Below are 23,559 nucleotides of genomic sequence, written 5' to 3'. Positions count from 1 at the left end.
AGAGAAATGGAGTCCTCTGCATTTTATCCTGAATTTTCTGCCTCTGCCTCCTGAGTGCTGGGTTATGTTTGCATGAGTAAGACACCTGACTAAAAATGACTTAAAAGTCTAAGAATACCTGTGTAATGTATTATAACAGAGGATACCAAAGGCAAAAGCAGAAGAAACAGACTGTCTTCCGATCCTTGAATTTTAGTATATTCTTACTTTTTCTAGCTTTTCTGCTATTAACTCATAGAATTTATTTTTATCTTGGTATATTGGCTTGGTGTGCCAAGTGCCAGCTGGGCCCATGGGATTGTAATCTTAGTACATAGTGATGGGAATTGACTCCCCAGTTTCAATTTCACTAAAATAAAATTGTAAAATCACTGCGTTTACTTACAAGTTTTACTTTAGTGAGATATAATTCACATAAGTACAGAAAGCCATTTAAATGTATTCAGTTCACTGTTTACTATAAACTCAGTTTTAACTCCAAAACATACCTGTCATCCATGAAGAAGTGTTGAGTAATTAAATTTTAAATCTGTAATTTCTAGTATAGTTTTTCTGATAATTCAGTTAATTTCTGTAGAGATGTGTCAAGTTCTTAGTATGCCAGGCAGAATGCTTAGGTACGAGGAGATATTTTAACAAATAAGTTCAGTGTGTTTCTAGGAGTCTGGTTTTTTTTTTTTTAAGTTGTTCAGTTACTTAATTTTTTTTTTTTTTTTTTTTTTGAGACAAGGCCTTGCTGTGTAGCTCAGTCTGCTCAGGAACTCACTATATAGCCCAGGTCTGATGGTTAGCCTTCATTGTCAAATTGAGTAGATTTAGAATGATGGAGGCTCCACACTGTGGGCAGTCTATGAGGGTATTTCTAGAGAGTTTAAACAGAGGACAGAAACCCTATCTCTAATGTGAGTAAGACTATCTCATGGCCTGGGATCCCAGCATGGAAGAAAAGGAAGAAGAAGAAAGACACTGGAGTGGAAAGGAAGAAGGAGAACACTAGCTAGCAGAGTTTTTTAATTCCCCTCTGCATTTTATCCTGAATTTCCTGCCTCTGCCTCCTGAGTGCTAGGCTTTTGTTTGCTTCCTGATCTGTCAAGATATGAGCAAGAGCCTGGTGTGTCTGCTGTCATGTGTTACTGAATTTGATGGACTTACATATCCCCTCAAACTAAGTGAAATAAATTCTCCTTGTTTGATGTCAGCATCCAGAAAGGTAGTGTGAGAAAAATAGCTAATGTACCAGGCCGTCCTTGAATTTACAGTTCAGCTTCAGCCTCCCGAGTGCTGGGATGATGGACTGTGCCACCAGGCTACATTTACTTAATTGACACTAATATTTTGACAGCTGACACATGACAACAGTATTAGTTTGGAAATTAAAACAAAATTTTACTGAGCCAGCAGATTTGCAAGTAGGGAATAGACATGATGAGGATCAAATGTAGTTGATAAGGGTCAAGTGCACTTTTAAATCTCATCTAAGAGGCCAGGTTTACCATGAAATCTAAATTTTCTTGCCTTAACTTCCTGAGTTCTGGGACTATAGGTACATATGTCACCACTCTTTTCTAAGGTAGAATAAATTTATCTCTATATTGTATGGTATATCTAGCTTTTCTTGATTGTCCTTAGATGACAAACTGATACTTACACCAGTAATCTATGTGGCTAGTTAATTTTCGGTTTAGTTTAATTATCAGTTAGTAGTGCAGAGCTCTACTGTAACATAGTACTTTAAAATATATCATTGAAGACGACCATTGTTGACATCATGAGCTTACATGCAATTCTTTGTTTCTAAAGTGTGATGTGCTTTCTTGAATTTCATACTTGTACTTTGGTAAAACCAATAATACACTTTTAAAACTTTTAATAGGCCACCGAGCTGTATATGTTGGTGTTCACGTACCATTTAGTAAAGAGGGTCGTCGGCGTCATAAGCATCGAGGGCACAAACATCACCACCGGAGAAAGAAGGACAAAGACTCAGATAAAGAAGATGGACGGGAGTCTCCTTCTTATGGTAGGAAGAAGTTGCCCTCCACTGATGGCTTAAACTTTTTTCTAGGAAGTATCATGTCTTTCACTTCATTCCTTTCTTAACTATATATCTACAATAATTTGGGCACATTGGGAGGAGCCAATAAAAGTAGGACGTTTTTTGTTTTGTTTTTGAGGTAAGGCATCTCGGAGCAGCCCAGCTGGCCTCAGATTTATTAGTCTTCTGAATGCAGGCACACTTGGTGTGTGTGACACCAAGATTTTTTTTTCTCATCTCTTTGTTTCTTCTTTTCCCTTCATTTCTCTTCCTGTCCCTTCCCTGTCCCTTTTGTTCCCTTTTGCTCTTCCATTCCTTCTTTCTGCCTGCTGGAGAATTAAATCCAGGGCTTCTTGCATGTTAGGTAAGCATACTACCACTGAACTATTTTCTCGTCCCATAGGATTTTTTTCTTTATAAGAAGAGTATTGGCTAGTAGCTTAAGGCTTCATTGATATAAATGGTAGTGGTGGTAGTGGGACCCTTGTTTTCTTTTTATTTAAGACTTTGAATTGTAAACACTGGTTCTTGTCATTTAGCTTTCAAATTAGTGTTGTTTATATACTTCACTGCCTGACTGTACATGAAGCAAACATCTGCAGTACTAAAGCTGGAGAGCACTGCACTTTTTACTTGGACACTTCTGTTCTTTTGAGATAGGGTCTCGCTGTGTGGCCCTATTGGGCCTGGAACTTACTGTGTGGACCAGGATGGCTTTGAACTTACAGCTGTTTTCCTCCTTCTGGCTCTCAGTGCTGAGACTACAGGTGTCTGTCACCATACCTGGATTTCTTGTTTCTTTTTAAGCTATATTTTTGGCTAGAAGATTTTAATCCCTTGATTACCTGGTTACCTAAGGAAGAAATAGTGGTCTGATTTGTCAGTATTGCCTGTTTAGAAAGACAAGAGTTTCTTTCCTCCCTCTTCTCCTTTTCCTTCCCCTCCCCTCCTTCCTCCCTCCCTTCCATCCTTTTTTGTTTTTGTTTTATTTTGTTTTGTTTTTTTGAGACAGGGTCTCTCTATGTAGTCCTGACTGTTCTGGAACTCATTATGTATGTAGATCAAGTTGACCTTGAATTTATAGAAATTTTCCTATCTCTGCCTCCCAAGAACTGGGATTAAAAGCATGTATCACCACATCTGGCTTTAGAAGGTCAGGTTTTTATTTTATTTAAAAGCAGAGTGCCAATGGAATTCAGAAAACAAAAGGTATTTACATATGGGCAGAGGACAGAGAAAACTATATATTTCTACTGTATAAAGATAGACAATTAGGTGGTCCTGAGATTCAGTGTATCCTGAGGAAGACTTAGGTGACATGTGCGACATCACTGGTATCTTAGTGAGTGCTTTCTGAGAAAGCTGCATGAACTGTACGGTTTTCTCTGAAGCTCAGGCTGGCCTGGGGCTCACTACAAGTCAGGCTGTCCTTGAGCTTGTGCCAGTCCTCCTGGGGTTTGGGATTACAGCTGTGTCCCAGCTACACCTATCTTGAACTTTAGGTTCTTGTGTGCTATACTAAAGTGTGAAGAAGTATGGATGGAAACCTGCTGTATATATGATCATGAAGCCAATACTGATAGCCTGCTAAATATTGTGTGCTAACACCAAAGTCTGATATGTGCTCTTTAATCTCAGGTATCTCCTCCCCCCCCCCCCCCCATGCAAGGAACGTCTGTTGAAGCTTATTGAAAATATGTATTTATTTTAATTAGCTTATAAACTAGGTGTTTTCTTAAGACTTCCTCATACATCCTTAGTTTTGGTTAGCTCGCTCCCTATCCTGCCTTTTCGCTCATCCCACTGCCTCCATCCAAGCTGTTTGTCCCCTGTTCTTTTATAGCAATGCATTCTCTTGTATCCTCTTACTGTATTTTTTACTTGGGTTGCAAGATCATAGGTTTCCATATGGCTTTTTCATACTCTGTTCATTGTAGTTGACCCTTCCTTAACCCCGTGGTTTCCTCATACCCAACCTGACTCCCTGCTTGAGCTTCCCACCTCCAATAGTCTTCCTCTCAGTTCCCGTTTTGTCTATATTATGGTATCCCCTCTTTCTTAATCTACCTTCCCTCCCCTCTACCACAGTGCCTTTCACACATAAGAGAGAATATGTGGTATTTGTTTTTCTCGATCTGGGTGACCTTGCTTAATATAATATTTTCCAGTTCCATCCTTTTACTGAAAATTTCATAATTTTTTCTTTATAGCTGAGTAATATTCTGTCACATATATGTATCATATTTTCTTTGCCTGTTCATCTGTTGATGGACGTCTAGGTTCATTTCCATTTCCTAATTATTGTGACTAGATCAACAATGAACAAAGATAGCAAACATCTCTCTAGCAGGGTAGAGAGTCCTTTGGGTATATGCCCAGGAGTGGTATTCTGGGTCATATAGTACTTTTATTTTTAAAAATTAAATCGTCAGGTGCACCTAATGCAATGCTTAGAGACTTAGGCTCTTAGATGCTTGTATGTTAGAAAGAAGGAATAGGAGTCAGTGATACCATGTTCTAACTTAAGAGACTAAAGGAAAATGTAAAACATAATAACCTCAAAGAAAGAAACAAAACTAGAAATGGAGGGGTGGCTCAGTGAAGAGAGCTTGCTGCTCTTTCAGAGGACATGCGTTCAGTTCCCAGCACCTGTGAGAGTTCATAAAGATTCCAACTTGTGGTTTGACTCAAGATCAGAGAGTCAGAGTTTATGTTGCTCTCCAAGGCTGCGTAGTAGGGTGCAAAGGCTTGGTTATCAGGTGTTTTATATTTAAAGGCCAAATCACAAGATACTTTGCTATGGGGCCTGGTTACCAGGTGTTTTGCAGGGTCTACACTTGTTTGTACTTTGATCTTGAAAGGGGGAGGGAGGTCTTTTGCTTCTCTCCTTGCTAGTGTATAAAAAAAAGCCCATTAGGAATAAACTCGAGGCTATTGGGTATTGACCCAGGGCTCTCCTGAAGTTATCCTGTGACTCTATATCTTTTTTTCTTCATCTACTTCTATATTTCCTATCTAGCATTTCTCAATTCCTCACTTCCCCCTTCAAGGGACTCTTCAATAGGTCAGGGCTGGACCCCAACACTGGGCCCCGACAAGCACCCATCTCAGTCAGTTCACAACTGCCTGCACTACCTGTAAATCCAGCTACAAGGGATCCAACAACTTTTTCTGGCCTCTGCAGGCACTATATACATGCATACAAATGCCACACACGCACATATATGTACATAATTAAAAAATAAACCACTGGGCATGGTGATGCATACCTTTTATTCCCAGTCCTGGGAGACAGAGGCAAGTGGATCTCTGTGACTTCATGTTTTCGACTCTCTCTGCTTTATTGCTCCAAGGCAGGTTCTCTCAGCTCTCAGGACTGTCCCATCTCTTTCCCAGTGCTGGGGTTACAGGCATGCATGACTGTGCCTGGCTTTTTATGTGGGCACTCAGAATTTGATCTGAGGTCCTCATACATGCAGAGCAAGTACTCGTATGGCTGAGCTTTCCCCAGTTCCTGTGTCCATGTTTTACCTTTGCAACACACATTGTGATCTACAAACCTCATGTTTAAGAACTACGCAGTTGTGTTTAAAAACAAGTAATGTCGATGTTTTAAGTAAGTTTACAGGTTTTTTTTTTTTTTTTTTTTTTTTTTTTGCCGGGGAGCACATTCATAACTGTCCTTGGCCACATGTCTGGAGAGGCTTTAGTGACTCAGATGAAGGCTGAAGTACCCTGTCTTATTACCTTTATACAGCATTGTCCTGCAACACCTAACCAGTGTGTGTGTGTGGGGGGGGGGGTAGCAAGCACACATGACATGCATGTATTGTGATGAAGGAAGAAGTCTCTCTGCAGTTGTGGGGCTGTGAGGTAGTAAACCTGAACAGTCTGCAAACTATGGGACTAAGTGACTCACTCACAGTAGAAAAATCAACCTTTCCTCACTAGTAGCAGTGAATAACACTAAAAGAAGTTCTTTAGTAATAAATCCATTAAAAATCATGCAAGTCCTGAATGCAGGACAGTAATATTGCTTTGGCCTCTAGGCATTCATTCAGCACAACACCTGTGGAAACTTCACATGTTTTGTATATCAACTCTCCCAGTTCTTACACTTTCATCTTTCTGGAGGGTTCCTGTTGGACCTTCCTCCTTTGGTCTCCATATCACTTAATTTTCTGTTTTCTTCATTTCTCGTTCTGTGTCATTTCCTTGTGTTTGCCATTTCTTTGCACATCTCTAATTGTCCTCTTCAAATATTCTGTTCATTGCATCCATAGGGGCCTGGAGGATTGCTTACATGGGTGTCAATTTTAGTGTGAACTCCCTTCTCATTTAATACAGGGTGGATTTTGTTTTTAATTAAAAGCCTTAAGGTTTTCTACTAAAAGAGGTAGTGTCTATTTTGTTAGTATGTCTCCTGCAGTGGTTCTGACATAAACCCCAGCTAACAGTTGTATTTCTCGAGAACAGCAGGAAAGCTGGCCTGCACATATTGACAACTTGAAGTTTCACATCTGTTTCTACAACTTGAAGGCTTCCTTTTCTCTTAATTCATAAACTTAGCTATCTTAACTATTTTATCTAATACTTCCATCTACGCATATATGACTTGAATATATATGCTATGTATATTTTTGGATTTTGGAAGTAAGATTTGTACAATCCTGGCTTGTCTGGAACTTACTGTATAGACCAGGCTGGCCTAGAACTTGAAGTGATCTTCTTGCCTCAGTCCTCTGAGGACTAGAATTGTACTTGTGAGCCACTACACCATACCATACCAAAATCTATTTTACGTAACAGAAGTGTTTCAGTTTCAAAGCTTACCCTTAAATGTATGTACTGTTGTTTTGTTAAGACACACCGTCGCAGAGGGTGCAGTTCATCCTTGGGACTGAAGATGATGATGAGGAGCATATTCCCCATGACCTTTTCACAGAGATGGATGAGCTCTGTTACAGAGATGGAGAAGAGTATGAGTGGAAGGAGACGGCCAGGTCATTCTCGATTTTATGAATTGAAATTACAAGTTACAGTTGATTTGTTTATTTATTTATTTATTGAGGGTAGGGTCTTGTTTTATAACCCTGGCTGGTCTGGAATTTAGGATGTAGCCCAGGCTGGTCACAAACTTGCAGCAATCCTCCTGTTTCTACTTACTTCGTGCTGGGATTATAAGAATGAGCCACCTTTCTGGTGCTTTAAATTACAGGATTTCCTTGTTAATGCCTGGAAATTTTCTTTTGTTCTCTGCTCTCAATTTATTTCCTTGAATGCATTCATTTAATGTTATAAAATGGTTTGTATGGTTGGTATTCAGATGTCTTTGAACAAATTTGAAGTTAAAAATCTTACATTGTGAAATGCTGTCGTTTTGGTTTTGTGGGCTTATTATTATTATTATTATTATTATTATTATTTTAAATATAAATTTCATTTATCATACAATGGAACAAACTGTGATGACCTATTTACTTATTGTTAAACTACAAACTTATCATGTGATGTAGGTGTCAGGTTTTGATGACTGCCAACAGTGTAAACTATTGGCCTATTTTGTGGAAATGTATTTGAGGTAGTATTTTGTTCCAGTAGTGATTTCTTGTTTCTTTTTAAAAATCAAGTTTAAGTTTATGTTTATGGCATTAAAATAAACAAATGGAATGTCCATTTTTTAAAATTTTACTATATTATTCATTTAGGTGGTTGAAATTTGAAGAGGATGTTGAGGACGGTGGTGACCGATGGAGTAAACCCTATGTGGCAACTCTCTCCTTGCACAGTCTCTTTGAATTGAGGAGTTGCATCCTAAATGGAACAGTCATGCTGGATATGAGAGCAAGTACTCTCGATGAAATAGCAGGTTATATAGTAAACTGACTTTTTTATGTATAAGATAATAAAGAATAAGGTGTGATTTTAAGATACTTGTTTAACAACTGTATATGGAACGTCTACTCTTTGCAGGGGCAATCAGTGTAGGTTTGTGTAGAGACTAACAGGTTAAATTAGAAGTAGGACCACTGTCATCAGCGCATATGTGGTCTGCCCTCTGGGAGTTCAAAGGAAAGTCTTTCATGGTGAAGGTCCAGTGAGAACATTAAATATACAGCTCTAGAATCAGAGTACCTGGACATAAGGAGCAGGTATATAAGAGAAAAGACAGTGTTTATGGAGGAGTGTGGGCAAGAAGAAGTTGCAGTAAAGTGTAGACAGTGGGACTTGGGAAGGTCAGCTAGCTCTACAAGCAGGTGTACATTTCTTGAATAAAGATAGAGGGCAGAGAATATAGCTCAGTGTGTACAGTGCTGAGCTAACGTGTGAGGCCCTAGACTCATTTGTCCCCTTGCCCAAAAGGGATAGATTATGGCCACCCTTGAATTACTGGGCTGAAACACTGATTTTATATGATGAGCATTGGGGCAGTTTTGGTGATTAAGTTGGGAAGGGAATGATCCTGACATGTGCTTTCAGAACTGGGATGGTGATAGAAACGAGACCTCCAGCTATTTCCTTGGAGTTGCATAAATTAGTAAGGCTGGCATTAGATATAGCAATAGAAACAAACAAACAAACAAAAGATAGGTTTGAAGGATTATAAGGAGGGAGAGTGGAAAAGTGGAAAGAGAGAGCTGTGATTATTTTACAACTTTGGTCTACAGTTGCTCAACACCAACGTCGTGTGTGTTTTAGATAAGTGTAATACTGTGTAATCACTGAAGATTGCTCCCCAGAAAAACCAATCAAGTATTTTAATTTGTTAAGAAAGCCATAAACTTAACTGTAATTCTTGGACTATAAATAATTTGAATTTTACCTGATTGCTAGATTTGACTCTGTGCTGCAGATCTTTAAATTGTCAAGTCCCATTCTTGTATGAACGACTGAAAAACTGAGTAGAGTTAGGAATATTGAGTATGGACAGTGAGTCCCACTGTCACTTTGTGGTTGTCACAAATAGAGCTTTTCCTTTTAAAAAAGAATTTGTTACTTATTCTTAGACAGCTCCATACCTATAGTGTATCTTGATAATTTCTATACCGTATCTTCCCAGTCACGGCTTCTCAGTCCCCCAACACACCCCCTCATGCTTCCATCTTGTTATGGCCCACTGAGTCCAGTTGGTGCTGCCATCCACTAGAGCATAGCGTGTGGTACCTTGAGAGAGTACAGTCAAGCATGTGATGAATGTGTTTATGCTAGTGTTAAGAATTACCTGCTAGGTTGGTTTTTCCATTTTTCTTTTAGGATAATTTTTTCATAGTTTTGAAGATTGGACTTAAAATGATCTCTAACAGGGCTGGGGATTTAATTCAGTGGTAGAGCATTTGTTTAGCATGTGTAAGGGCTCCGTCCCTATCAGAAAGAAAAAAGCAACAACAAAGAAAGCCACCCCACCAGACTGTTCTTAGAGCTATTACTTAAAAATCTATACATGGGCTGGAGAGATGGCTCAGTGGTTAAGGTCATTCATTGTTCTTGCAGAGGACTTGAGCTTGATTTCCAGTACTCACATGGCAGCTCACAACTGTCTGTAACTCTAGTTCCTAGGGATCTGATGCCTTTTTCTAATTTCTACAGGCTCCTGCAGGCACATGGTACATGTCAGCAATAGACATAGATTTGTAAAATAAATACATATATTTTTGAAACTTTGTGCATTTTTTTTGTACATTGAAAATATGCACAGTAGTGCACAGAACAGCACTGGCATTAGTCCTTTCATTCTTCCATTCCTTTTGTTTCTTGACAGTATTTACTTTGTCTGGGATTTTTAATCTGCTTCATTGGTTTTGTACCTCCGGCAGAGTAAGAGCTACCATTTCGTGACTGCTCTGCTCCTAGCACGGCACAGCAGTCGGAAGAAGTCTTTGGAAGCCCATGCCATTGAATATTTAGTTAAAGAGAATTAATTACTTTCATTTATTGACTAAATTTACCATGTCTATATAGGAAAGCAACCTCTTTAAAATATACTACTTAGTAAAATAAGGGTCTCACTAGTTATTTTTTGTTGGATGGATAATGTTCATATTTGTCTTTATGCATATGCTTACATAGTGTTTATATAGTAAAAATAACTCTAATTTTTTTTTCATTGAATAGATATGGTGTTAGACAACATGATTGCTTCTGGCCAGTTAGATGACTCCATCAGGGAGAATGTGAGAGAAGCTCTCCTGAAGAGACATCATCATCAAAATGAGAAAAGATTCACCAGTCGGATTCCCTTGGTTCGATCTTTTGCAGATATAGGCAAGAAACATTCTGACCCTCACTTGCTTGAAAGGAATGGTGAGATAAGTTGTGGTGTCCAGTTTTTGCTAACATTTCTCTAATGGCATTCCAGTGTGTTGTAATTAATATATGTTGCAAGAAAGGTGGTATTTCATTTATTCAAAGTTATCATTTCTAAAGTGTTTCTTTTCGTTTGCTTGTTTTTGTTTCTTTGAGACAGTCTCATTATCTATCACAGGCTGACCTGTGTAGCCTTTGCTGGCCTTAAACTTGGATTTTTTTTCCTTAATTTCCCAAGTGCTAGAATTATAGGCCTGTACTAACAAGACCAGTGTGAGATGGAAATCACTTGAATGAAGAAAAAGCATTCACTGTTACTAAAATGTCATAAATTTTCCTTAAGCAATCTATAAGTACAGTCACTATCCCTTACCCTAAGTCATCTGCTTTTGTTTTGATTTGGGGTTTCTTGTGTAAATTATTTAAGAGGCATAAATTATGATCTGTGACTTCAATGTTTTTAATTCTAAATACTAAGTTTGAATTTTATGACTATATCAGATTTTTTCTTCCCTCCTAAATATGCTAAAAGTACTGATCATAAACAAGTGTTTTGGGAGCTGGTTTCAGATATTTATATACTTTCTGGAAGGTTTCATGATAGGGCTATCTTACATGCATGGCAGACAAGTTGATGTCTTTCAATCCATTGAGAAAGGCAAACCTAGGTGCCCAGACCCATTTCTACCCTTCCTTTCAGAGGATGGTGGCACGTTACGTAGGACTTGAGACAGTGTTTTTGTTTTTCAAATTTTACTTTTGTATTATGTGTGCATATGTTTTGCCTGCATATATGTATGCACACCATATGAGTGCCTGGTGCCTGAGGAGGTCAGAAGAGGGCATTGGGTCCCCTGGAACTGGAGTTAAGGATGGTTTTGAGTCACCATGGGGTGCCAGAAGCAAATCCACTTCCTGTGGAAGAACAGCAGGTCTCTTAACTACTAAGCCATTTCTCCCTTCTTCTCCAACCTTAAATAGCCAGTTAGCTGGGTCAGTTTCTTAAAACTATTGCACATTGAACATCCATCCACTTTTTCCTTATTATCTTCTTTCCAAAGCAGGAACACACCAGTATGGTTCTCACTTGACTATTAAAACAGAACTGTGATAACAGAACCTAAAAAGGCCAGATGCAGAGACTTATGAGGGTCATCACTGCCTCTAATTGTGTCATTACAAGAAGCCTAAGAGGATTGCAAGTTGGGACAAATGGGTTATGGGACACAGTAGCTTTTTTCTCTGCTCTTTTTCTGTCTCTGAATGGCTCTTAAGTGGTTGTCTGAGTCATCAGCCATATGTGTAAGGCCTTAACGTAACAGAAGTTGAGAGCAGCCATTGCTTGTAGCTCAGTCTAAGATATTTTATTTGATCATTAAGGAGTCTTTTAATCTGTTTAAAATTATGATGTGGTACATTTAAGGGATCTAAGTTTAATTTAGAAACAAGTTGTACATGGCATAGTTTCTGCTTTTATTTTTCATTTATTGTATATTCTCCACTGTGGTGAAGTAAATTTATTTACCTCAAGGACTCTATTAAACTTTTATTTCCCTTTTATTCTCTTTGTAGTTTAATTTCTTTTCATCATGAGACAATGCCTACTTTCTTTTGAATGCAATTTTTATCACGTTAATTTTGTTACATTATAATTATAATGTAATAAACTTTATTGCATGTAGCTCTTTAAAAGCTAAGTGATTATTGTTTATGTATTAACAGTTGTTTCTATTCATTTATTTTAGTTACCATACAAATAAGGGGTTTATCACATTCTTTATTTCTGTTATATTTGAATCTTCTGATCATGTAGCTTTGATTTCTTAAGGCCACAAGAGATTGTTACATTTCTCATACAACTGCCATTTAGTTTTTAAAAAGCTTCAGGAGAAACAATGTTTCTCTTTTAAGCCACACTTACTAGTAGTATCAGGTATTTCAAGTATAAGTATTCCTGTGCTTTGAAATATTCTAGATTTACTCTCCTATTGCTCTTGGTACAATGTTAAAATGCTTTGTTTTTAGCCAGCTAATACAGCGATTGTATATCGTTGATTAACTGACTGTACTATGGTAGAAGCAAGACATGTTCTTTGGAATATTGATTTAAAACTTAATGTTATAATTCTCTTTGTTTCTCTCTTTTTTTTTTTTGAGACAGGGCCTTACTGTGTAATTTTGGCTAGCCTGAAACTTGCTTTATAGACCAGGCTAGCCTTGAACTAAGAGATTCATCAAGCATACCTGGCTATTAATTCTCTTGAAAAATAATTTTTATAATTTGTTTTGTACTTCTAAACTGTACTTAAGGGCATTGACCAGCCCCTGTTACAAACATTTAATACCAGTTTTAAGTTACTTATTAGGTAATGCTAATGTGGAATCTTGTGAGAGATAATTATCTATAGATGTTCCTATTTACATATTTTTTAAATACATATTGAGTCACGGAACTGGTCACAATTGAATAACTTTTCAGTAACACTATAACAAGTAAGAATCTGACTGACCTGCTAACCCTCACAGAGGACTTTGAAGCTTGTGGTTTGTGGTTTGAGTTTTGTATTCTCTGTTTACCTAATGCAATGAACATCATTTTTTACTTACTTGTTTTATCTCAGGCGAAGGCCTGTCAGCCTCCCGCCACTCTTTGCGAACAGGTCTGTCTGCCTCAAACCTTTCCTTGAGAGGAGAATCGCCTTTATCTCTTCTTCTCAGTCATCTTCTCCCTTCTTCGAGAGCTGGAACCCCTGCAGGCTCGAGGTGTACTACCCCAGTGCCCACCCCCCAGAGCAGTCCTCCTTCCAGCCCTGGCTTAAGTCGCCTGGCCTCCAGAAGTTCCCATCAGAGTCAGCGTCAGGCCCCAGAACTCCTGGTGTCACCCAACAGGGATGATATTCCCAGAGTAGTAATTCATCCGCCTGAGGAAGACATAGAAGCACTCAAAGGCCAAGAGCAGAAGAATGAGGAGAATGTTGACTTCACTCCAGGCAACTGTCCAGAGTCCTCCACGTGTGGTGCTTTCTGCCTCTGGGTCACTTGCACTGAGAATGCCTGTCAGCACATAGCTTGAGCAGCATATGTAGATAATGCTTATGATTTGACTTCTGCATGTTTTTGTTCTTTACAGTGTATTACAGAAAAGAATAAAGTTATTAAAACTTAGGTTATAAAAATACTAGGAAGAAGGCTATACATAAGTCAAGCACATAATTTTTTTTAGAGATCACAATATTTGGGTGGTTTAGCAAACACATTTTTGATGTGACTCTTAGAAGGGTGGATTTTCTTGTGCAGTTTACTTGTAAGATGAGGAACACATGATAGTAATGATCGGTGAGGTGCCCTTCATCTGTCTGATGCTTTTCTTCAAAGAGTGTAGTACAGTTTAGCCTTCCTAATATGATAGGATGCGATGTTGTTTTTCCCATTCTCTCTCTGACAAGACTGAAATTCTCTATTAATTGCTTGTAGTCGTTATTTCAAGAGGAGTGGTATAGTTTGGGACAGACTTCAGTTGTCTTTTATTTATGGTTGTGTGTAAGTCCAACTTTCCCTCGATATTTTACAAAACTGCAGGCTGTATACTCAGGCTGAGGATCAGAACTGCAGGCTCTGTGCTCAGGGTGAGGATATAGTTTTGTAAGTGGATTACAAAACTTGCTTATGGAGCTGCAGAGGTATTTTAATATCATGAATTTTTATGATAAGATAGGAGTTTTTTCTGAATAGATTAAATTAAAATGGTTGGTTTTCCAAATACAAAAATAAAGCTCATAATTACTGAGAAAAGTCATAGGTAAGCTGTCACCACTTCCTTTGTAACTGTCATTTGCACATAGAACATTTAGCCGTTTCTAGCAGGACTCTGGAAGCTGATGCTAGTTAGAGGAGGACTTCTAGAACTTGACATAGTATGCAGTGGCAGGAAGCTGCGTTTGCTACTGACTGACTTGATTCTCGGTCAGCAGAATTAGTATCAGGAGCCTGGAGACTTTACCAATTAAGGAGAGACTTTTAACTTAGCTGAGGCTTGGAAAGATTACTCAGAGAGAATCATGGTAGAATGCTTTAGTTTCTTTTCTAAGAACAAGGTCGCAAGCTAGCTTTGAGCTTCTGATCCTTTTGTCTCTGTCTTCCAAGTGCTGATATTAACAGGAATATGTCACCATGCTTGGCAGGTGAAATGTTCTTAATATGCACTGCCATTTGAAAAAGGGACAGGTTGAAGATGACCAGCATAGCCAAGCAATCTCAAATAATTTCTACCTTTGTCACCATTGAATTTTACTTGATTTTTTCTTTCTGTTCCTACTGATTTTGCCCCTCCCCCATCTCCACAGGCCTCCTTGTTCTTAGCTATCCAGTCTAGTGGCTGAGCCATTCTAGAAACTGCATTATGTTCTTCTTTTGATTACCCGTAGAATACATTTGAACTGTCTGTAGTGCCTAGTGCTCAGTCACAGTTGTCACCAGGGTTTTAATAAGCTGCTTCTTGATTTTCTTGCATGTGAGTGTATTGAAACCACTGATAAGGATAATTCCTCCCAGCCCCCTTGGGTGAGGAAGAGACACTACTCTGAAAGCATAGGGACAAAGGTTAAAGATGAGGAATCTTAATAACTTTTCCATGCTAAGTCAACCTTTAAAAAAAAGTAGTTATTTTAGAAATTTTTTTTTGTTTCAGAATTGTTTAATTTGAGAATTACATGGCTAAATCAAGTGCAGTGCTTTTTATAGGAAGGTTTTTCACTTGTATCAATGCCCCAGTCTGTTGACCAGAAAAGTTAATATCACAGAGACTTACATCCAGAGTTGAAGCAGCGAGCCTAGATTCCTTAAGTTATGTGCACTAGTTATAATTGCTCCATCTAGAAGAATAAACATGCTTGTATGTATCAAGTACATCTGATAGGCTTGAAATTGCAGAAGTAATTACTAATTTTAACATACAACTGATACTGACAAGTACTAACTGAATTTTTGTAAAATAGTAGATTGTATTATATTGCAGTCTCTTTCTCTTAAAATGTTTAGTGTTTTGAATGTTAATTAGTTTATATTCTTGGACTAGAAGTTTTTTTTTAATCTTTTAAGGGAAAAATAGACGTATTTAATGGTAGAAATCTGTTGATGCAACTTGGATTTTAAGTTTTTGAGATTTGAGCTTTTTATAGAACTCTCAGTGGTAAAGATAGATTAGTCTAGGCAATGCTTTTAAGCTGTCTTCCTAGGAAAGGCTGCTGTTGAATTAAGTACTAACATGAACATGCATCATTTATAATTCACACAACAACCATGTTAGTCCCACGTTAATTTATAGATAGGCTTGTGAGAACCATAGAGGTTGAGTGAATGACTACAAGTGATGAGTGTTATTTATCCTAAATCTCTTTATGTACTTTTAATCTTTATACTGGGAAAGCTTGTTTATGGTCTTAGGTTTCTTAGGAAGAATGACAGTAGAAATTAGACATAAATACTATAAAGCAAAATCAAAGTTCTTAAGGAAATATGATGAATGAAGATTGAATGTAGCTCTTAAATTTTCTGAATTACACTTGGAATTTATCAAAGAATTCATATTGGTATTGATATGAGTGTCCTAGGTGAAGTTAGGCCCCATTGAGTTCCATACAATTCACATGAGCTAGAGATGCTCAGAGTGTTTTACCTAGAAGCATTTGTAGCGATCAGACTGGTCTTAGTTCAAATCTTTTATGGTTCCACAGACTCACTTCTTTTCAAAAGGCTACTGTGTGGATTCGGTAATGCTTTAAATATTAAGATACACAACTTCATCCTGTTGATGTGTTCTAATTCATGTTGCTGGTATGAAGCTAACACCTGGCACTTTTTAACCTCTCACATTTGCTTTCATAAATAAACCATTGCTTTAAGGATATGAGCAGAATCAGGCTACATGGTGAATTTTCTCCTTACTAATTTGGGTTGTGTATTTCCTTAAATACAGGGATTTTGGCTTCCCCACAGTCTGCTCCTGGAAACTTGGACAATAGTAAAAGTGGTGAAATGAAAGGTAACGGAAGTGGAGGAAGCAGAGAAAATAGTACTGTTGACTTCAGCAAGGTAATTCATTAATTGTAAATTTTCGTTAGCTTTCCCACTGAGAAATAACTAGGAATGTGCTGCTTTGTTGCCATCGCTTACAGTAACTGTTTAGTAGACTGGTGCTTTCACACCTGCATAGGATGCCTGTGAAGTGTTAGGACAGAAACTGGGGTAGGCTCCAAGTCCATAAGTACATGGTTACAGTTTTTAGCAGTTCAGAAGAACACACTGTAAACGTATGAATTCTTCTTTGTACCTGCTCATAGATAACCGGAAACCTGGGTGTCTTTGAAGAGGTTTTTCTGGGAGCGACATTGCAGCACGGACAGAGCCTTCTTCCTAGGCTGTATTGCATCCCAGAATTACTGACTCATGGTGTCAGGACCTTCTGGAATGCCACTGGGAAGCATGGTAGATAGAGGCATGGTTTAAACAACAACAGCAAAAAGCTCCTATGAATTTATTTTGTTTGATGAGTAATTAATTGAAATAAAGAAGAAAACAACAACAACACAAAAAGACCCCCTATTCTTCAGCACTAAGCTCAAGTGACAGCCTAGTTTCCTAATGGTTGGGAAGTACCTTAATTTGCTGCCTGTCAATTTACTATTAACTCATGAAACATTGACATTTTTACAACTTATTTCTAAAGCTTTGTTTTAAATATCAAATAGGATTCAGTTTTTAAAGCTTTTTATTCTGTGTCACAGTGTGTCCACAAATCGTGCACACTTCACTGAAAAAAGGTTTAAATGATTTGGATTGTAGTTTTGTGGAGCTTTGTACTCTTACATTGTAGAAAGACTTGCAATTAGGGATTTTGACTATTTGAGAAAAGTGTTCACCTGAGCATGATGGCATATGCCTGTAATCCTAGTTATCTAGAGGCCAAGACAAGAGGATCTCAAGTTTGTGGCTAACCTGGGTTACATAGTGAGCTCTAGACTACCCTGAAAAAAACAAGCAATAAAAATTAAAAACAGACAATAAAAGGCTGTTACAGTTGTCATTTCTAACGTACCTTGTTTTCATTAGTGCTCTGTTTCAGATCTTCAGAAAGTGTTCCTAGCTAAATTGGAATTTATTCTTTGTTGCTGAAAAGTAAATGACTATCATTTGCATTGTGGATCTTGTCTAGGCATGGCAGTTGTGGTTGATCTTTGTTCCTCTGTCAGTTTCACTTTTTTACTTGGCCTATTCTTGTATACCCTCCCTGTCTCTTGTTGGGCAGGAGTCTGCCTCCTGGCACTGTAGTTGTGGCACACTGGGAGTGGGACTCAAGAGGCCCGCTGTAAGTGCTGGTTTTATCTCTTAATAGATAGTCTTGGTAGTGGTCGTTTAGTAACTGTGTGAGCCTGTGTATAAATGAGAGCTTCACCTACTCTGGTGTCATGTTTGTAACCATTTTGTAATTATACACAGGCAGCTGAGTTTCCTTTACACATTGTCCCATGTGTGAACTAATCAAGGCTATAGATGTACATTGTATACAACATGTTTTTCCACGTAAGGAAAAATACTAGGAAATGGTAGTTTTTTTTTTTTAAGGACGATTTATAAAGACATATGAAACAATAATAATAATAGAAAGTCATGCAATGAATATGTTGTAGCACTGTGTATAATTTCATGAGCCATTGTTAGTTTGTGTACTGTATGTCCTCACCAGTGTTTAATGAATAGTCTATTCATTGAAAATTTTTCAAGTTTATGTTTGATAATATAGAGCTCTAAAGTAATGAAGATAGTAGTAGTTAAAACAATAGACGATGAATTTTGCTTGCACTTTTTGTATTTGTCTCCTCCGTTCTTTATATCTGTGGAAATTTTGGCATTATACATCTTTTAGATTGCAAGTTTTGTTTGGCAGTAGTCGTTTTAAAGTCATTCTTTCATTCATCTCTAAGCAATCATATTTCTAAATTATTTATTTGTCAATAGGTTGACATGAATTTCATGAGGAAAATTCCCACAGGAGCTGAGGCATCCAATGTTTTGGTAGGAGAAGTGGACTTTTTGGAGAGACCTATCATTGCGTTTGTGAGATTGGCTCCTGCAGTTCTCCTCTCCGGGTTGACTGAGGTCCCTGTGCCCACTAGGTAAAAAGCAGTTCTCCTTCATGACGGTTCATATGGACCCACTGAAAGAATACTTGCTTTGGGTAATAGAGGCACTTTTGAATTACTAATTACTGATATTCAGGCATTGTGCCAAAATGCTTTTGAGTATTGGAGTGTAAATATCCTCCTTCCTCCAGCTTTTACCATGTTTCATTCTGCAGCTAACCTGGAACTTACTATGTAGCCCAGGCTAGCCTCTGACACCTCCTTTACACCCCCAAATGATGAGATCATAGGTCTGAGTCACCCTCTCCAACTGTAATAATACTGTGTAAAAACAACTCTTCATTTGTATCTTTATAAGAAACTTGGTATCTTAGGAGCTTTTGTTTTACAAAGCCGGTCACTGAGATTCATTTTGTGCTGGGGACCCAGAAGGGATTGCTCATATTCAATTCTCATTCTATCCTGAGCTACACTCTAAACCCCAGTCAGTCACTTTAGAAATGCCCATCCTTTGTGTATGCATGCAGAATTCTTTGTTCTGGCTTTCCATTCATTTACATTGAGTGTACAAATTGAGACCATAAAGAATAATTAGCAAGTTATGTTAATCAGTTCATGGGCCCTGAAAAGGACATCTCTGCAAGTCATTAGTATCAGAAACTTAATTGTGAATGTGACTTGTTTTGAAAGTAACTTTTTGTTTGAAGCAGTTTTTTTGTTTGTTTGTTTTAGATGAAATCTCTTGTATGGCCCAGGCTGACTTACTATCCTTGGCAATCCTTCTGCCTCAGCCCCCTCAGTGCTGAGCTTCAGGCGTGTGTACCTTCTTAGGGGGATTTTTCATCAGGGAGGTTCCACAGTGCCATGAAGAGGTGTGGTTGATAATGTATTCTCATGACTGATTTAGTAATTAAAAATTAATAGGAGTTTGATGGAAATATACTTATTTTATATATATTTACTCCATTTTCACTACTGGTACAGTGTTATTAAGTGAGGCAAAATTATTTGATTATTTCATATGTAAAATTTCATAAAGCAGGAGGATAAGTGTTTGCATAAAAATATTAATATTTTATATAAGGTTGAAGAAGTAATGATGAAACCCATTATTTTGTATGGTAACCTACAAAAATAGTTAAGATATTAATATCTGCTCTAGTATTAATAGGGTATGACTATACTTTTTATTGAACACTAAAATAGTTACAGGTTTGATATAGAAGTTGGAAATTCTTCCTCCAGAAAAGTTACTTGACTAAATGCCATATTTACAGTATTAAAGCTTTGCTACGAATAGTTTCAGACTGCAGACTTTTTTTGTGGATATATTCTGAACTATTTGATTTGACAGACCTTACTTTCAAGAAATGAGTGTGGGACAAGGAATGTGGTTCAGTTGGCAGAGAGCTTGCTTAGCATGCACAAAGCCCTGGTTCAGTCCCCAGCACTACATAAACCAGGTGTGGTAGAGGGGGCAGTGGAGGCAGGAGGATCCAGAGTTCAAGGTTACCTCTGGCTACATAGTAAGTGCTAGATCAGCCTGGGATACACGAACCTTCTTTCAAAAGAGAAATCAGTGTGGAAACAGTGTGGTGCTGCAAATCTGTAACCCAGCACTTGGAAGACTGAGTGAGGAATTTGAGGTCAGCCTGGTGACTTGGAGACCCAAATAAGATTGTACAACTTTGCTGTTTTGTCAGTTCAGACCAGAGTAAGTTGCTTAATCCAGAAGGATATAAAAGATGGAAATTTTTATGGAAACACACTTCCTTAGTGACTGTTTTGCACTAAGGAAGTTGGGAAAGGAGAACACTGGTAGAGTTAAGTGTGAATGCCTTTTATAGTTTCATGATCTAATGTTTGCTTGTTTTGGTTTGGTTTTTGAAATAGGATCTTCTGTAGCTTGAGCTGAGAGGATGACTTTGAACTGAGATCCTCTTTGCCTCTGCCTTTCAAGTGTTAGAGTATCAGGCTTGCCCACCACACTCAGTTAAGATCTGTTTTGAATAGAATTGCCATTATTTTGATTCTTGTGGGTGATTGCAAAGAAGGTCTGAGTGTTGTTTCTGTATTTATAATAGAATCATTTTTTAAAAGTTTCCTGGATTTGTATATATATATATATGTTGTTTCTTTTAAAATCTGCATATTTTAATCTTTTCTTAGGTTTTTGTTTCTGTTACTGGGCCCAGCAGGGAAGGCCCCACAATACCATGAAATTGGCAGATCCATAGCCACTCTCATGACTGATGAGGTAATTAAAATACAGTCAAATCCCATTGAGCTAGACAGTGACTATGCAATTATAGTCCTTCTTTCTCTCATAGTAAGCTTATAAAATTATCTTTGATGTCTATGCTATTTTATTTCATATGTATGCTTCTAACACATGGATTTGTTGAGAGTTTTAAGACCTATTTCTCAGGAATAGTAGTAGTTTTTCATCTACTTTGTGCTATTCTTTTAATTTGACCTCATTGACTACATTGACATTTTGAAATTTGTTTGGTTCTAGATTTCAGGATGTTGCTTCTTTGGGGTTTCCTTGGGCCTTACGATGTTTCTCCTTACCTCTCTCTCCTGATTTTGTGATGTCATGTTTAACTGTAAACTCTTTAGTGATCAGGACTTCTGCTTCTTAGAGAGAGATTTCTAACAGTGCTTGCCAGACATTCCAACATATCTCGCAGGGCATCAGAAATCCTGCAAACCAAATCTGATCTGGGTCAGTTACTTAGACTCTGACCTTTACTATGGCAGTTCAAGTGATTTACTGTGTTTTTATCTTTGGAATTTCTTACCTATATTGACAGTAGTAATATGTACATGTAGGTCTAACATCTCCTGATCCAACATGTATCCACAGCCTCATTATTTAAAGGTTTTTTTTTTTTTTTTTCTGCGTTGTGGTTCTGTATAACCCAAGCGTGCTTCACCCTGGCTGTGTAGCTCAGCCTGACCTGGCTCTTGGCAGTCGTCTTAGCTTAGTTTCTCACATGCTGGGGTGAAGTCTGACCCACCACATTTGCTTTAAGCTCCGGTGCAGACCCTTTCCTGGTGTTGTCAGGGACCTTGCTCTCTTCTCCATGCTTGCGTTCAGATACTGCCTGCCCTCCACTTTCTTTGGGCCATAGGAGCGTCCTTTCTGTTTCTTGGATGGGTTTTGCTGCTTGTACCCCTGTATATTACAGCTATGATTCTGTTTCCCCAAGTACTGTTTCACCATCCCCCTGCACACTCTACCTGTGCTGTGATTTCCCCTCAGATAGCACCTCTGTTTTGGTTTTGTTTTTTGTTGTTTTTTTTGTTTGTTTGTTTTTTTGTTTATTTGGTTTGTTGGCTTTTCTTGGACAAAGTCTTGATGTGTAGCCTGGACTACACTCAGACTCACACCAATTCTCCTCCTCCTCCTGCCTCTGTTGCTGGGGTTCTCAGTCTTCCCCTGCAGCAGTTTTGCTTGACTGCCTATTTTTCTCTTGTCATCCCTCCATTCTTCACTGCTTAATTTTCTTCTTTTGTGAACAGTTATCTCTCTTAGAAGTTTGTCTTTCTTAACTTAACTCTGTTCTTAACAGTTAACTCTGTTCTTAACTTAACTTAACTCTGTTCTTAACTTAACTCTGTTTCTTAACAGTTAACTCTGTTCTGCCTGGAAAGGCAGGTTTTTGTTTTTTGTTTTTTGTTGGTAGCACACAGCATTGCAACTAGCAAATAATAGATAACCAATAAATATTTATTAAGCAAAATAACTTCTTTGTCCATAATTATTCCTTCAGGATAAATAACACTTTCATGGCAGAAATAGAATGACATGACATGACATTATTGTGATGAATTAATTTGCAGTGAATTCATTTTTATCTTTGTAACAAATTATTTACCCGTGAAATTTTTTTCTTTGTGTTAACTCATCATTTTCTTTGGTTTGTTGTTGATTGATCTGTTAATACTAATCATGGGCTAATTCTTGCTAGGTAAGGTGAATTCCTGCAGCTAATGAGAATTTATGTCATTTTTATGACTTTATTTCGTTATTTATTTCACATTGTATGCTTATGTGCACATATGAGTGCAGGTCCCTCAGAACTGGAGTTGCAGACAGTTGTGAGCCCCCCAACAGTTCTGGGAACTGAAAGCATGTCCTCTGAATGCAGTGCTCCCTGCTAGCCATGGTGCTGCTGCTCCAGTGCAGTCTCTACATGTCCAGATGTAGACATCTAAAGTGCGTTTTGATACAGGTAGATCTTTCTTTCCACTGTAAAATCCTGATGCTCAGTATCTTTTTTTCCTTAGATTTTTCATGATGTAGCTTATAAAGCAAAAGATCGAAATGACCTCTTATCTGGAATTGATGAATTTTTAGATCAAGTGACTGTCCTTCCTCCAGGAGAATGGGATCCTTCCATACGCATAGAGCCACCAAAAAGTGTTCCTTCTCAGGTAAGAGTCTAGGTGTGCTTCTGGGGTTGTTTTCTTTTTTAAGTTCAAAACTTCTAATAAAAAATGTAAGTTATGCATTTTTAGGACTCAGAAGTCATAACTATTTACAATGGATGTGGCTCAGTGGGCGCACTTTGGATTTGGACCCTAGCACTAAAAGTAAAAGCAGTAGAAATCAGAGGTAGAGTCAGAGAGAATGGACCTGTGTTACTATGTCCCTTGTGCACTCTTATTCCGAGCTGATGTTTGTCTGTCAGCTTTGTGGTTGTTTGGATGATTGTTCTGTACCTGGACATGGGAATGTTAATAGTCTGCCTGCTCTTTTGTTATTTGCATAATTTTAAGTTGTATATATGTATGTATGTATGTATTTTACATATTTTTTCAAAAATGTCTTCATGTGCTATTTGTTCACAAAAAAACAATGAATAACTTTGGGGTACTGGTTCTTGAGCACTTTAAATAGTATGGAATAATTTGTTTTTGCAAGTTTGAAAAATTTCTGGCATACATTTTTGAGCTACATCTCTTGCCAATTGTGGACCCTAACAAGTTGCTTTGTTCTTTTATGAAAATTGGTTTATGTGAGCTTTTCTTCTTTCTCAGGTCAGTTGTGATAAATTTTGTTTGCCTAGTATA

The 23,559-nt window shown here is 37.8% G+C and overlaps 1 protein-coding gene across 3 annotated transcripts in view; it reads left to right on the top strand.

The window, feature by feature from the left end:
* The window catches only part of Slc4a7 (solute carrier family 4 member 7), a 90,391-nt gene that overhangs the window by 29,571 nt on the left and 37,261 nt on the right, over nucleotides 1-23,559 (top strand). For 2 of the 3 annotated variants that reach the window (XR_009381412.1, XM_059274198.1), the window contains exons 3-11: nucleotides 1,874-2,020; nucleotides 6,900-7,038; nucleotides 7,744-7,904; nucleotides 10,148-10,336; nucleotides 12,961-13,329; nucleotides 16,314-16,429; nucleotides 18,353-18,510; nucleotides 20,647-20,734; nucleotides 22,774-22,920. Coding sequence is in view for 2 of the 3 variants with exons in the window: in XM_059274198.1 (XP_059130181.1) it covers nucleotides 1,874-2,020; nucleotides 6,900-7,038; nucleotides 7,744-7,904; nucleotides 10,148-10,336; nucleotides 12,961-13,329; nucleotides 16,314-16,429; nucleotides 18,353-18,510; nucleotides 20,647-20,734; nucleotides 22,774-22,920 (1,514 nt within the window). In the remaining variant the exon portion in view is untranslated. The remainder of the gene's footprint in view (nucleotides 1-1,873; nucleotides 2,021-6,899; nucleotides 7,039-7,743; nucleotides 7,905-10,147; nucleotides 10,337-12,960; nucleotides 13,330-16,313; nucleotides 16,430-18,352; nucleotides 18,511-20,646; nucleotides 20,735-22,773; nucleotides 22,921-23,559) is intronic. The other variant, XM_059274199.1, reaches the window with a different exon arrangement.

This window comes from Peromyscus eremicus, chromosome 9, assembly GCF_949786415.1.
Source record: "Peromyscus eremicus chromosome 9, PerEre_H2_v1, whole genome shotgun sequence".
Classification (NCBI taxonomy): Eukaryota; Metazoa; Chordata; class Mammalia; order Rodentia; family Cricetidae; genus Peromyscus; species Peromyscus eremicus.
Note: the sequence above shows the minus strand (reverse complement) of the source record. Positions and strands in the feature narration are given on the sequence as shown.